The 17,176-nt window shown below is 28.3% G+C and overlaps 1 protein-coding gene across 1 annotated transcript in view; it reads left to right on the top strand.

Moving 5' to 3' along the window:
- The window catches only part of LOC107437153 (unc-119 lipid binding chaperone), a 21,022-nt gene extending 3,846 nt beyond the window's left edge, over window positions 1-17,176 (top strand). Inside the window, exons 3-5 of the mRNA XM_016049065.3 lie at window positions 8,808-8,925; window positions 10,573-10,745; window positions 12,281-17,176. Of these exons, the coding sequence (XP_015904551.1) occupies window positions 8,808-8,925; window positions 10,573-10,745; window positions 12,281-12,399 (410 nt within the window). The 3' untranslated portion in view covers window positions 12,400-17,176. The remainder of the gene's footprint in view (window positions 1-8,807; window positions 8,926-10,572; window positions 10,746-12,280) is intronic.

Here is a 17,176-nt window from a genome sequence, read left to right as displayed (position 1 = left end):
TTGAAGAGAAGGAAAAAAATTTTAAAATACTAAAATTAAGAAAGAAAAAACAAAACAAAAATAAACCAGAAAGAAAAGATCAATGAAGAGATATAATCTTGTCATCGTCTCACTCAATGGATAACTACAGTCAATTTTTTTAAAAATCTGAATGCATTCGGAATTACTCAAAACGCCCAAAAAATATTTTATTATTTCGCAAAGAGTGCTAATTATTAAGTTATTTTTATTTTAAAAACTCTTTACTTACCTTTTTGTCTGAAATGGGAAACCACATGATTATTCACATATTGACGTCACCAGTGCTCATCTGATGCCTATTTACAATCGCCGTCCATTGAAAGCCATTATGTTTCAGCTATTGTTTTAATTTTTCGGACAAATTCTTACTGTTTTGGATTGTAAATACTAAATATTTCAGAACAAAGATTTAATTCTACGTTAATATAATTATATCTTAATGAAGCTTAATAAAAATGAGGACTTAATATAATAAATTCTTATAATATTATTAACTAAACGGTATTAATAGTTGACAAAATTTTATAGCTCTAAATATTTGAAGTTCTGTAAAAAAGGTGTAAGATTGAGTTACACATATTACCTATTCATATAATGCTTTATAAATACAAAATAATTTTATTCTCTCTTTTTTTTTTAACCATTTTAATTTTAAAAAATATTTCAGATTTTATGTCTTATAATTCTAATTTTAAGTGAAAGAAATGTTGAATTAATTTTTTACACGGAATAGTTTTAAATTTTAAGTTATTATATTTTCTTGTCTATTCCAGTATGAATTTGTTGCTGGTAATTATTTTTAGTATAACAGTACAAAGACCTTTTAAAAAAGTTGTGATTCCAACAAAATTTTTAATTCATTCTTCAAAAAAAAAAAAAAAAAATCAGAAAAACAAATATTGATTTTACTGATAATGATGAATTTAATTACATTCAACATTATAAAGCCCAAAATTACAATCAACATTATAAAGAATGGCAGCAAAAATATTTTTTTATTGAAATATTGTTTTAAATTTAAAAAAAAAGAAGAAATTAATATATTTCAGTAAAATTTATTAACTTTATTTTACTTGCATTACTTTATATAATAAGAGTATTAAAATCATGAATATGCATTTATTTAATTCTACATTACAGAAACAGGAATTGAATTTTATAAAATCCTAAAAAAATAATTTTTTGCTATAGCAAAATTGCTATTCACCCAAAGAATGAAAATGTTGAGAATAGATATCAACATTGCTGCCAATTTGATTATAGATTAAATAATAGAAATTTTTTTTAAAAAAAAATGCATTAAAGATCAATTTTGTTTCGCATGAGGATTTTTGATTCATCAGCTTTAGTTAAACAAAAATGTCTAACTTAATGATTCACTGAAATTATAGGGTATAATTGTATCAAGTGAAATTCTGCACTTAGATAAGCACTTAGATTATTTTTCAAGAGACTAGATTCTTAAAAGGGAGTATTAGCTTTTTGGTGATGCCATATGCTAAACCTGTGATTTTTTTCGATTTATTTCAATAATTTTTTTTTATTGAAAATGTTTAATACATTAATTTTACTACTTTAAAATTCAACTTAGCAAGAACTAAGATAATTTTTTATGTACGGAAATAAGGTGATAAGTTAACAATAATGATATTTTGTAAATGCTATATAGCAGAAAATAAAATTAAACTATCTAAATAAAAATATTTTCTAATCATAGCAAAATTCTTATTTACTCAAAGAATAATATTGCAAATATATATGAACTTTATTTTGTATTTAAATATTTAATATATAGTAAGAAATAATTAAAAAAATGCATTAGTAAATAAAAAAATCCTACAGGTCTAGTAAAAGCTGTTAACTAAGTGATTCACTGAAGTTGTATGGCAAAATTAGATTACATTCAAATTGAATTTTCGAACACTAGCCCATAGATTATAAATATGATAGATATATATTTTTTATTGGATTTGTGTTATGAAAGCATTGATTCGTTTTAATGCAATACCATATACTTAAATCGTCAACCCTATAACTAAATGTGTACTATTTCTGTCCAATTTGTTACTTATTTTAATTTCTGTCCTATCTGTTACTGAATAATGTAATGAAGCTTTAATTGAAAAACATTTTAACTTAAAAATAAGTGGAATAATATAATATTTGCCTTGAACTTTCAAGCATCTAATTTAAAGGAATGGTGAGAGCTACGTAATCATTTCTTTGGCAATTTTAGAGATAAATAAACAGTCTGAAGTTTAAAAATCTTCCATTTTGTTCACACTCTCAAAAGCCTAAATTTAATTCACGAAATTGTTATTAGTAATATAATAAGGAACGATTATGCATTATAAGATATAGAAAAACTAAAAGAGCATGGAAATAGACTTAGCAGACGTGAGATGTGTGTTTCCCTTTAGCACATGTGACTTCGTAACCAATCTGGGATCGTTTTTGATTGCATCACTTACGGAGGCTTCTTAGGGCAATTTAAATGTTTAATAAATTAGGACTGGAAGTATGAAATTTTAAGAGATGCTGCAACTGTCCATTATATCTGCAAAAATGTGCTTTTTAATACTATACAGTCAAACCCCGCTATAGTGAACCTTCAAGGGACCTACATTTTGGTTTACTATATCCGTTACGCAGGCAATTTAACTAATGGTTCCCAAACTCCTCCCTTTTATTACACATCATTCAAATAAATGAAATTATGTAATAGCAACAAAANCACTATATCCGTTACGCAGGCAATTTAACTAATGGTTCCCAAACTCCTCCCTCGTATTACACATCATTCAAATAAATAACTGAAAAATATTATGTAATAGCAAAAAAAAAATTTTTTTTTTCAATACTCTTCCTCTCGTGTACAAAAAAAAAAAAAAAAANGCACAGCCTGGGGAAGAGCGTGTAAAAAAAAAAAAAAAAAAAATTATATTAATCTTTAGCTGATGAGCAATCCTCAACATCAGATATGGAAACACTTCCAGACTAGCAGATAATTTTTCCTGAATTTATGTTATTCCGCTTTTTGAACCTGCCTAACCTGCCATTCGAGCACATAAAAGTAGTCTCATAAAATTGTTTAGCAAGTTCATTGACATTTGTTCAGATACTGGAAGATTGCGACTTCTTCAATTGGTGAACAACTTCCGTAATGCTTCTTCAATATCCTTGTGATCTGCGCTTCTCAACTTTTTTCTGCCATCTAATTTTTTTCATGAACAGAAATTATTAATTGCCTATTTTTCCATATGTTACAAACTGCAGATTTGGATGATTTATATTTCCTGCAAATATTTGCATGATTGCATCCATTTTCAATTTTTCTGATTATACCCATTTTATCATCAAAGGAGAACTTTTTACGTTTTCTGCTCGCCATAGTTAAATTTGAGGCACTTGTTTGCTGGATTTTTTTTAAACTGAACTGAGAGCGAAAAGGAGATGAAATGAGGGCCTTATCAACACATATTAGTGTTCAACCCTTTGACCAATAATGAATAATTACTCATTCCCTCTGACAGGAAATGCATTTTGATCCCACTGACACCTTACAGGTGCATCGTCTGCCTGGGTAGGAAACATTTGCTTGGTTTGTTTAGGGATGGGAAAGTGAGATAAAAGAAGCAAACTAATAAAAATGCTTATCGCTACATTCCTCTCTATAGATGGTTTTGAAAATCGGTATATGCATTTATCTTGAAGTAGAAATTTCAAAATTATTACAAAATTGTTTTTTTAAAAAATCAGTTGAAGACAGAAAAAGGTTCATTATATCCAAGTTCCTCACTTTCTTGGTTCACTATATCCACAAAAAATGACATTATTCGTATATAGCAAGGCACGGGACCGAACATTTCGTTCACTATATCCGGAAGTTCACTATAAACCGTGTTCACTATAGAGGGGTTTGACTGTATTAACATATGAAAAGCAAAATATATTAATAAGATAGTTTGAATAGCACAAAAGGGGGGGGGGATAAATTGATTCAAAATACAAAATAAATATCAAAAAAGGCCAAAGTAAAATAATAAAGTTAAAATAAAAAAAATTGCAGAAAAATACAAAACTAAACACATATAGGAATATGCAAGAACATATAAAGAAAGAAAGCAGAAGGGTTGTCATGTGCATAATAATATATTTCAAAAATGATTTAGAAATATTTTCGTAAATAAGTTGCAAGCTTTCAAAATGTGAAATTAAAGCATAAATAGAGGGTAGTAGGATATACTTTTAAGGTGCGTTCAAGAACCACATTTGATTTGTCTGTTACCTTGGATTGACTCAAAAACTAAATTTGCACAAGGCAATAATATGATAGTTATATACTGTTATATAAAGGGATAGCTATATACTGGATAATTCAATGTTTTTAATTAATAAGAGATTGAATTTTCAATGCAACATTTTAATTCTATGATTTTTAAATTAACATTTAATGAATAATATTGCAAGAGGCTGTTGATCAGTTTTAAAATTTTTAGTAACAGATTTGTCCAATTTGGATTTGCAAATGAAATAAATATCAATCTAGATAACTGAAAGATTTTTATGTAATTATATTCACTTATTAATTTTACTACAGAATGTTACAAATCATGGGGTATACTCATATCTGGTTAACAAAATGTTAGTAATATTTAACATAAAAGCAAAAAACTGTTAAATTACTTTGAATTCTGTAAGCTTTTAAAAATTATTTTTAGTTCATTGAAATTCAGCATTTTTGTGTGCACCTGTTTTACAGAAATTTAGAAAAAATAAGAAGTTGAGCAATAAAAGTTAATACAAAATTCAATTAATTCTGACCTGAAATAGTGTTTTTAAAAGCTCTAAACGTGATTCAAAAACAGTGAGTTAGAAAAGAAAAATTGAAGTGTTGCTTAGAATTCTGTACAGTTATATGTAATTCCTAAAGTTTGTTATTGTTGCCTAATAAAATTTCCTTCTTAAAAAGTAACTTGAATTTTAAAATAATATATGCTTCGTACATTTTCTTTATTCATAAATTTAAACATGTTTTAAAAAATTCATATTATTCTTTATTATTGTTTAAATGGAAATTGGAACATGTAAATTGAATAATGTACAAATTATATATCATATCACAACTAAACATAATCACAATCCATATACATTAAAATCAGGTGAAAATAATGACTGGATTGTGTATACTTATTTGAGAAAAAAATTACTTGGTATGATGTAGTTTTCTCACTTGAAGATCAAAAATTCTTTGGTTATTATAGCATAAAATTACCTGTAAAATATATTTTTTATTCCTATTTCATTGGTATTTGCCTGCAATATTTGTTTATAATCCCTACTTATTACATTTTTGATTTTAATTATAATTCCAAATGCTTGAAATTGAACATTGCATTTCTTAATTATGAAGTAATCTTATAGTATTACTTTGTCGTGCAACATTTTATGATAAAAATATTTATATTGTTATCTAAATTTATGTACCATTTTACAATTATTAATAAAAATATTATGCATTTATTTTTATGACAAGATTTGTTTAAGCCTAGGTCCTGTCAACATATGCAATTATAATAATAATTAAAAAATTGTGAGACATTATTAGAAACTATAACAATTTTCACCCTTTTATTAAGTAATCATTTTGGCTAAAAATTTAACAAGTTTGTATAGTAGCCAAAACTTAAATAGGAATTTAAAAAACAGAAGATAAATAGTTTTAACGACAACTGAGTAAAATGATTTGGTTTAAATTTTATCTCAATAAAATCCAGAAATAAATGTGCATAACCAAATCTGTATTAATGCTCAAAAACATTTTGGTCTATTTATCATCAAGGGAAAAAAGAATTTTTGTAAATCATTTGTGGCTAGTGTCTTCTGGTCTCAGTATAAAAATTGAGTTAAAATTGTATTAAAATTGTATTAAGTATCTATATTATATAAAACGCTAATACGTATGTATCAATAAAACCGATGATATTTCTTTTGTCGCGTTGGCAGCAGTTTTCCTTTTTAATTGATAGGATTCGGCGCGCAAGAGCACGTAGTGAGTATCATATGTCTAATCGGGTGAATTCTCACCGAATTATCAAAAACATTCTCACAAAATTATCTTCATCGAAGCCGATGCTTTACATCCGGCGTTCAGTACTATTTCATATTGTTTTACAACACATGGGTTTAGCCCTCTGGTGGGAAAGACTTTAAAACAAAACTAACAACAGTTACTTTTCTCAACAACTGAAATTTAGAATAGTGTGATTAAGAAAAATATGCGAACTGTTTTCAATTTCAAATTAATATTTAAATGCACAGGCTTAGAATTTTCTACAGTGAAAAGTTTTTGGAACTTCAGTGTTCAAAAAAGTATACAAAAGCTAGACGTTAAGAACGTATCCAATGAGCGAGCAAAGCGAGCATCGGATTTTGAAGCAATCCGAAATGAACTGCGAAAGCAGTTCCGGGGGTTGGCGAGCGCCAGCGAGCAGGGGGCGAAGCTTCTTAGTACAATATATTATTCCTATGGAAATCGTATTATGCAAATTTTTTTGAAAATAGCATTCTTACATTTCTTCTATTTTTACTTTCTTTTCTGTCACTATATTAATTAAAGAGAAATAATTTATATTATTTATTTTTCTAATTATGTCTTCATTTATGTATCATGGTTATAGGCTGCTTTTCTTTACATTATATACAGAGTATCCCAGAATGTTGTGTACAAACTTGGAGGGGAGTTAGAGAACATTTGTTAAGAGAAATAATTACGGGGGAAAGCAAGGTCGGAAATTGATAGGTGGAGCTGTATGGGAGCTCTCAAGGCCCATGTGTGTAGCTTCCTCATTACAGACTGTCTGGGCTCAACATGAATCGCTTTACAAACGCAGGAATGGCGGACATCCACTTCATCTGCAGCCTAGCCAACAGAAATAGACGTGCTGCTGTTTGGGTTGGGAAAGATATCTAACGCGACACCAACCAAATCATCAATTGTTCTCTGGAGTGTATCATCCCCTTGCGAAATGTGGATCCTTCATTAGTCTGAATTGAAGGTACTGGGCTCAGGCGAAAAACAGGAACATTCAAATTCGAAGAAAATCTCTTACATGCTGTGGACCGAAATTATGGTAGTAGTGTATGGGCACTTGCCGTTTTCATCGGAGCATCTCGATCGACTGTCCCTCACGAACTGCAGAGCAGAGCCTTGCATCTCTTTCATATTCAGAGAGTTCAGTTATTATGGCCGGATGATCACCCACTTTATGTTGTGTTTGCTAAGTGATTTATACACCAATGTACGGCAAATGTGCAATTTTCCAGCTCTCTTTTGTTTAGCGATAACGCAACCTTTTCATGTGTCTGACACGCTTGTAAATTGTAAGGTAGACCTGGTACCATAATTCTCCACCGCTGCTTCTATGATCAATGAAATGCCAGGTATTTTTCGAATATAATTGCCAGTCCATGTCGCGTAGGTGTTGTGCGTGCATCCTTGTAAGTCATACACTGAACTCTTTTGTTGTGTAATAAAGTGTTTTACACTATATTATGTGTTGTAGTCTTTGTGTCTATTTATTGCATGAGGGTGACGCCCTGCTTTCCTATATAATTATGACTCCTAATGATGTTCTCTACCTTGTCTCCAAGTTTGTATGCAGCATTCTAGCACATCTTGTGCATACATATATAGCTTTTTTTAATTGTATTAATGGTTGCAAAAGAAATTATTCAATCATAATATATTGTTTGTTCTTTCACTTTTCAAAAATAAAGCATATGCATTAGAGCATTGTTTCTCAACTGTCAGTCTACAGACTGTTGCTGATCTACAGATTAATTTTGTTTTAGAATTAACTTAAATTTTATTTATATTTAAATAGATCCAGGCTTAAAATATCTTTCATTTGAGAGAATATATGAGTGATTGGAAACAAGCTGCTTAAAAAATTGTTTATGTACAGCTAAAATTAGCCCATATTACAACTTCACCACTTTGCAATGAAACGCTAGAATATTTTACCAGTCCTTTAACTAAATCTGGTTGAGAAATACTGCATTAGGGATTACAAATTTAGGGTTTTATCCAAAGAAAAACAAAAATTTTATTGAAATCTAATAATCTTTTGTTGAGGGATTACAAGTGCTTGTTTGCTGAGCATTACACAGTTAAACATTGTCTATTTAAGAGGTTGTTATTAGATACATTCCCAAGTTTCCACAAGCAATGAAACAAATTTTGATATTTTTCATCCCTTTTTGAAACTAGGGATTTAACAGATTTAATATTAACTTGAGACCTCTTTTGTCTTCAGTTTTAGCAATAATTACAAAACACTCTATATGGGAAATATTTTTTTTTCCTTCTAATTATCAATTCAGCTGTATCATTGATCATCTATAATATGCATTTTTAAGTATGTTAAATTTATTTTCCAGATCAGTAAGTTAAATTAGAATTTTGCAGCAATATCGTAATCATAAATTAGAATTTTACAGCAATATCAATAATTGATGAATATGCTGAGATTTCATGTAATGGTACTGTAAAGAAATAAATTCTAAATCTTTTATTTCAAAGATTTTTTTTTTTATCTTTAATGTTTTGTTTTTTTTCTTTCTAAAAGGTAAATAATATTCCCTTTCAGATCATTAATTTAATTTATACTCAAAATGCACTCTGAATAAACAAGAAACACATGTTTTTAAAATTAGTATATTTAACAAAGCATTTATGCATTTTTATAAGTAAAGTTAATGTGTATTCTTATTTCCCATTATAGAAGATGATGACTCTGATGATCGTGATCCTGATCAGGAAGATTCAGATCCTAATGCTGGTCGCTTTGTCAGATACCAATTCACTCCCCAATTCTTGAAGCTTAAAACTGTAGGAGCTACGTATGTATCAATTTACTTTTTTAGGATTTATATTTTTAATAGCCTATGTATTTTTTAAATGAATTATTAGAAAAATATTCTTGTTGCACATTTTGAAAATCAGTGTCAAATGTTTTAGTTATTTTTTAAAGGGAAAAAAAGTATTGCAGAATGTTCCAAAAGTATTATAATAACTGTCAAACAAATTGGTATATAAAAGATAAGAATGAGTTTTTAAATCTAGACTAAGTTCGAAATGCATGCTTAAAATAGCCACTACTTAAATTGTGTTTACGAAAATGGACATAGCTATTTAAAAGAAAATGAATTTAGACTATATTCAATTTTTTTTTTTTAGAACTTAAAAATATTTTCATTTTCTCTTAACTTATGTTGTGCATTTTCAGGCCTAGCTGTATTACAGTATCTAAATATAAACGCCAATCTGTTATCATATTTTTTTCCTTCCAAATATTCTTGAATTGTTACTGCCCCTTGTTTTTTTCAGTGATTTAAACTAAGGGATTATTGTAATTTTAAGAGCAATCTGTAACCATAGTGGTTGCTTGTTAATCCTTATATACTGCATATATATACAGGGAATTTATTTTCTAGTCTTGAGGGGCAACCCTGATGGCATTTTATTCAATTTTATAAGCTTTTTTCTATGAATATTGTTCTTTTTTAATGAATAAACTAATGAATTCAAGTAAATTTGTTATGCGATAACGGCCATTTGCAAATGTCACTTTGTCTTGGTACATTTTATTGTTTTTAACAGTTGTTTTTAAACAGTTGTTTATAACAGTTGTTTTTAAAAGGTTACTACCGGTTGTATAAAATTTTAATAATGGTAGTAAATTTTTGTTGCCTGGATTTAGAGTTTTAAAACTCACTTTAATATTTAGAGTTTTAAGAGAAGACATGACCTGAAAAGTTACATCTTTGTTATATCATCGCTTTGAAACTAAACCGTGGTAACTCAAAAAAGCAAGTTTTTCAGGAGAGCGATTTCAAACTTTCTGCGCTAATGCTAATCGCGGCAATGCGATGACAATTTATCTGCTCTCTAAATTAATTTTATGGAACTATAAAGATAACAGGTTGTTTTTTGTAAAAGGGTGACTTTTTTTTACACAAAATGACCCAAAGATTTCATTTTTCGACTTTTTTGAGTTACAACGGTTTTGTTTCAAAGCGACGATATATAGCCATCCTGACCCTGAAGCTCTGAACTTTGACCTGTAATGTAATGACTATGCATAGTGTTTAAATAATTAAGGAATGTAATTTCTTGTTTAGTAGTTAAATTTAAATCGAAAACAGAAGAGGCGCATTACAAGCTGTATCCTTTTTTCTTTTTTTTTTTAAAAAACACTCATTTTAAACTGTGTTTATTTTTGTAAATTCACCTTTTGAGCTTTGTCCATTTGTTAAACATGCATTATGAGGTGTTCAGATTTCAACAGCTGGCAATGATTATTTAATGGGATTTTAAATAGTTTCTAATAAAGTATAATGTTTGTATGAAAGTAACTAAATTGAATTATTTTTTATACAATCAATAGTATCATTAAACATATACGTTTTTTTTAATTATTTTATGCTAGTTCTCTGTTTTCTAGCTTTTTTACATGATGAACTGTAGTGTTCAATTTTTTATTGCAGGGTTGAATTCACTGTTGGTGAAAAGGCGGTAAACAAATTCCGAATGATAGAACGTCATTATTTTCGTGAAAAGTTGCTGAAGACCTTTGACTTTGAATTTGGTTTCTGCATTCCCAACAGTAAAAATACTTGTGAACATATTTATGAATTCCCTGTATTAGACACCGATACTTGTAAGTAACAACTTTTTAGTTTTACTTCTTATTTATAAATCTTTCCCTTAAAATAGCTTAAAACTTTGAAACTTTCATTTTATATTATTCTAGAAAATTGATGGCAAATTGTTTAATCACTATAAGCTAATAGATTTTTTTTATGGACATTTTATTTTTTACCTATTAGATAAATACTTCTATATTTCTATATATTATAACATAATAGTTATTTAATGCACATAATATGTAACCTGTAAGCATGACATGATGGTGTACTATTATGTTTGTATACTTAACCAAGGTTTAAATCAGTGATGGGGAAACTACGGCCCGCGGAAAGGTTTAATCCGGCCCGTTTAAGAGAGCCGTCGTGAGAATGTTTGAACACGTTCTTAGTTCGTAATGTGACGACCCGCATAAAAACTACCTGCGCCGATATTCAAAACACAATAGTATTCTGGACAAATCCATGCGACCTAAACAGATGACTCACCTTCGCTCGAAACTTCCAGACACTCGCGCATTTTCGATTCATTATTTTGTTTTCTCGAAAGAACCGGAAAAATCCAATTCCCGAACAATCCTTGCAGGTAGGTATAATTACAAGCGAGGCCGCCCGAAGATCAGTTAGTTAGCGACTTAGTCAGTCATCTGCAATGACCCGCTGTGACTCGAGTAATTGTTTGTGTAATCCCCGAAACTCCCACTGCCTCAATAGTCCGTGGACCGAAGACTCAAAAGCAGTTCTGAACTGATTTTCGTTCCTACACTCGAGTGGCAATTTTAATCTTCCAAAATATAATTCAATCTTGCCTGGGAAATATAAATTCACGAAGTTCTCCAAAATATAATCGGCCATTAATTGACAGTTATCAAAATATTGAAGAACTATTTTAACTTCATGAATACAGAATTTTGCCCATGAATATCCAAAGAGGAGGGTACTGTGACGTCACATGATAATGAATTGACCAATCACAACCAAAAAGCTTTGCGATTTGTGTCTGCTCTAGTTCTTGTTTCCTTTACTTCAAACTGCTTTACAATTTTTGTATAAACGTTATAAAAGTTTAATAAAATTATAATTTCATTTCAAGAGGACCCGCGCAAGAGCATTAGTTAGCAGTAAGCTTTCGTCAATTGCGTGCAAGAAAAAACACTTTATTGACTTATCAACAGCAGTACATTATGCACAATTTAAAGCAGATGTTCAAAGTCTCCGCTGTTCATGTCGAAGCAGGTTTGAGCACGCCGTGGATATGTCCAATAAAGTGTTTTTTTCTTGCACCGGCAGTGACGTCATACTTTGTTTTTCATATTTTTCTCGTAAACTATGGATCGTACAGGAATGCTTCTTTGAGCAGTTTTTATGTACTCCCAATGAGGAATCTAGCTGTGCAGAGTTTATGCGGTCGTTTCGGGACCCCCTGTATATATTTAAAAAGAAAAGTTGTTCAATAAAATTGGGTTTAAAATTAAAACTATTATGCTTTCAATTCTCTATTAAAATGCCTCTCAGTTATTTTCTTTTATTGTTAAATTGTGCATTTCAGGTGCTGAAATGATTGCACACCCCTTTGATACGAGATCAGACAGCTTTTATTTTGTGGATGATAGGCTAATAATGCACAATAAAGCCGATTATGCCTACAACGGTGGACTGCAGCAATGAGAGAACACATTTGGGCCTATTATTGCACACGGCACACCTCGAGGAGAGAGCATCACATGCAGCACTACGGGCATCTGCCCGAACCAGTGGTTGAATAAGAGTGTCAGAAATATTTGCCTTTCTTTCTATTTATAAAACATACTAGTTTTAGAGTACACAATTTTTGGTTTTCATGGTAGCAAACTAATTGAAAAATGCTATCTATTTTATACTTATGTTGTTTTCAGGTTAAATTGAAAAACTGCAAGAAACACAATCTAATTGTAGAAGTCATTGTGGATATGTAAGGGACAAACTTGGAATGTTCGTGTTGTGTTGCCGTAGTAACAAGATGTGAAACAGGTGTATCAAATATTCATAGTTTGGTGAAACTGAGATTTTTTTGTACTTAGGCAACTAACTTGATTTAAAAAATAAGATTGTGTGTGGAAAATACATTTTTTTTTAACTTATTGCTTAGACAGACATGGATTTTTAACTCGTGAATTAACATTTGACAAACATTAAATTAGACTTGAGCATATAACTACAGTGGCTAGAAAAAACAGTGCATTTTTCAAATCTTGTTCATAAAAAACGGACAATTTTCTCTATCTCAATGTCAATCCTCTTTCATTTGGTGTGAACAGTTTATATTAAAAATTTGAAGCTAAAAACTTATTATAATTTTTTTTTCTTGGCATTACGATTATTAAAATTATTTCTGTTGCCTAATTGATTTAATTGTATAATTTTATTTTATTTTTTATGTTAGTGAAATCTACATTTTTTTATGATTCTTATAAAAGCCAATGCTATTTTTATTCAAATTCTTTTCATTTTTTATATTATATTCCTTTTTTACAAGAGTATAAACTGCCTTGTGCGGTTTTTATTAATTGTGTAGGAAAATTTTAGTCCAAAAAAATATAAAATGCAGTGCAACTTTAAAATTCTTATGTTTTAAACTTGTTGTTAAAAAAGTAATAAGCATCTTTTTATTATTGAAAACATATTATACTTCTTGAATAAGTGTAATTTGATTTTGGTGAACTTATATTTTATGTCTATCTACAATGCTAATTCAACTATTGTACTTACTCTGAGTCCAATTATTTAAGAAAAAAGGCAAAGATGTCTTTTAATTCTAAATTTGTTCTACTTTAAATTTGCCTTAGTCTGAAAAAAAAAATTATGCTACAGTCTGATGGTAAGTCTTAGGAAAATGAGTGTTGGTGATTTTAATTAAGACTATTTTTAGATGTTTGGAATAAACCTACTATTTATCAATTAATGTTCTATAACAATTATTTTGTTACCTTGAACCTTGTGAACAAAAAAGCGCTATTTACTCTAGCCACTGTTGTCAGAAATTTTTTTTCTTCAGAAATTTGAACTGTATTGAGAAAATGTTCAATGTTCTAGCATATCACTCTATTTATTTATGGAAAAAAAAAAGAATTTAAATGATGGTATTTTGAAAAGGCAACATAATTGACAGTTATGCTGTGCACAAAATATCTTGATTTAACCACTGGTCATTGCTTTGCATTAGTTGCCTTTCTTGCGTAATTGTTTCTTAATTGTTGTGGTGTTTCCCCAATATATATTGAACGTTTTAAACTAGTCATTATGTATCTTCTAAATTAAGAAGGATGACAACTGGCTTTTTGGCGAGGTTTTAATTACATGGTGCAGTAAATTCTCTGAAAATGTGAAAGTTAAAGGCTTGTGACTCAAAGACTTTTGTATGCATAATTTTCTAGTCTTGTGATAAAAATGAAGAGGTTTGCATTTATGCAATTAAACCGTGAAAAGATATAGAAAATACTTAATTTGAATTGAAAGATCTGTTGTTATTGGTTTGCATTTTTTTTCTTCACATCTGTATCAAAAGCAGTGCAATCAAATTATGTGTTCAAGTTTTATTTTATAAAATGCTTTTTTAAATTTTGTTTTTATTAGTTTTGAGTGAAATTCTATTTCTTGATTGTGGTTGATATCTAGTTTTGGGAAGTGTTTGTTTTGTTGTTAAATAGTTTATAAATTTTTTTAATTTACGGTAGACTTTCGATATCTCAAAGTTGAAGGGACTGTAAAAGAATTTCGGGATAGCGAGTTTTCAAAATAAGAAGTTCAGAACTAAATATGCACTAAAAATAAAAATATATATTCTAAAATATTGCTCTAAAAAGTAGAATCATGAAACATAAGACTAACTACTATTAAATACGTATATAATGATAGTTGACTATAAGTCTAAATACAACAATGATTATTTTATTTTTAAAAGTAAGACAAAAATAATTATGCATTAAATAAAAAATATTGGCTTATAATAAACTTACATTTTTCGAAAAAATTCAATTTCTATTTTGAGAAAAATTTGACATAACAAGGTTTTTAGAAGAAACTCTTTGACATAGGAATTCAAATTAACATAATGTGGATATATAATGTCAAGGGGAAAAATATTTTTTTGACACAGCAAGGTTTTCGAGATATCGAGAGTGTACTGTATATCCTTTTTAGTGATGTATCAATCAAAAAATTTATTATTTTTAGGTAAAAATAGTTTTTGTGTGAGCTATTTGAAAGGAATGAAATAAATAAATGAAAAAAACCTAACATTTTGTGTGAAATTAATCGCAAATAGTTCTTAAAGAAAGCTTTTGTGGGTAACTAAAGTAGTTGAATGTAATATATTTATCTTATATTCCAGTTTTATTATTTCATTAACGTTGCATTTATATTTCTTCTCTTGGTACTAAGTTTCACTGGTGCCTGCAGAATTTTCTTATATCAGCATAGATTTTTTTATGGATTTTATATGTTCATATTTATACATAATTGATAATTTTGATTAACAACGATAATAATTAATGTCAATCGAAAATGTAATTATTACCTAAATTTTTTGTACAAATTCTGTTGAGCCTCTTTTCCTGGGTATGCCACTGTACTATGTATATGCATGCTTACTAGTACATTAAATTTCTTTTTTTCTTAAAATAAAAGTTATAAGATTTGTCAGTAGTTATTATTTGAAAGTATTATTTGTACGAAATTTTTTTTTTAATTGTTTGTGCTTAATTTAAAATGTTAATTCATAATTTAAAAATAAGGAAGCTGGTGGTTTGGAATGTTTTAAAAACTGATTTTTTTTTTCATTAATAGTTGAAGAAAATTTCCTTTGATAGCAATAAGCCAAGTTTAATACCTTCAATTTTTTTCAACTATAATGCCCATGTAAGTTAATAAATTAAAGTTTGAGTTGTAAAAGGTGCTGATTCTTTATTTTTGGTTAACAGGGACCATTTGTGCACTCTTTTAGAAGTAAAATAATTGAGGTGGTTTTTGATTAAATACTTTTTTTTATTAATATTATAGCATATGCATGATGATAAAATTTTGAAGCAGAACTGTAACAATAAATGCTAATTATTTAATTTTCCATATGTTTTTTTATTGTTTTTTTTTTTAACTTTTCTGTTTCTAATTAACTGTGATAGTTGAATATGGTTGCTAACTACATAGACTCATTCTAAATTTTCTGTTTTTAAGCTTTTAAATGTGTTTAAAAATTTGAAAAAGGAAATAAAATTATTTTTGATGCGTTAAATTTATTTAAAAATGTTTAGTGCAATGAAAATTAATGTGATCAATTGTAAATTATGTTTTATTAATCATCTACGTTTAATTAAATTATATCTTCTCAAAATTAACTGTTATTTTTCTGTTAGTTCAATCATTTTCTTGTTAGTTTTTTATTATAAAAGAAATTTTTAAAAATGTAAGTAAAACAGCTTGTAAATATAATTGTGAATTAAAATGCTGAATACAGAATCCTGATTTTAGTTTTAAGAAAAATTATAAGCTATAATTTAAATTGATTAATTATATAATTTTTTATATTTTTATCTTTTTATGTCTTTACTTTGTATTGAGGATTTAAAAAAGGCAACTTGCAAATTGTTTGTTTTTTTAATTTTGTTTATTTTGCCTAGTTATATTTATTTATAAAATTGGATTTTATTATACATTTTTTAGAAGTTGTTTTTCATTTTCTTAATTGATTATTATATAAAATGTTCTATAACCACTACCCTTTTTTAATAATTCTTGTCAAAAATGAAGTAGGTATTGCAAATTGGTATCTAAATAAGAAAAGAACAGAAATACTTATCAAAATAAAACGTATCTCTAGGGAAGAAGAGAGGACTAACAACATCAAAACCTATTTATTTGCCATTGGAAACAAAGAGGAGTTGAAAAGCCTGTAAGTTGCAATGGGTTATCAAAAGAATTTTGATGTTTTTCATTCCGCCTTCCATGCTAGTGACTAGACAGTTTTGTTTTTCTTCTGTAAGTATTAATGATTAACTCCCTTAAATATTAATAAATTAGTTATGACCCCTAAAAAGTATACTTTTTTAGTCTTCATTTTTGATAAGGATACTAAAAGTATTTATTAAGGGTGGCGATTTCTGAACACTTTGTATAATTTATAAGATGTATTTTATGTTGTTTAAGAAGCATATGTTTAGATGTCATCTTGTAACTAACTGTTCACCTCTGAACAAAATATTTGCACAGATATACTGCTCACTAAATGTTATAAACTTATAGATCTGTTTTTATTACATTTATATTTATGCAATTTTTTTTTCATCAAAATCTTTATATTATTACATTAGTGAGTGTAATTTACTTGTGTAGAACAAAGGAAAAAATGTTGCATATTGTTGTTGTGCTTGTTGTTAATATCTGAATAAAAATTGTGATATTAGATCTTGGA

The sequence above is a fragment of the Parasteatoda tepidariorum genome, chromosome 3 (genome assembly GCF_043381705.1).
Source record: "Parasteatoda tepidariorum isolate YZ-2023 chromosome 3, CAS_Ptep_4.0, whole genome shotgun sequence".
In the NCBI taxonomy this organism is placed as follows: domain Eukaryota; kingdom Metazoa; phylum Arthropoda; class Arachnida; order Araneae; family Theridiidae; genus Parasteatoda; species Parasteatoda tepidariorum.
This window is presented reverse-complemented; position numbering and strand designations above follow the sequence as displayed.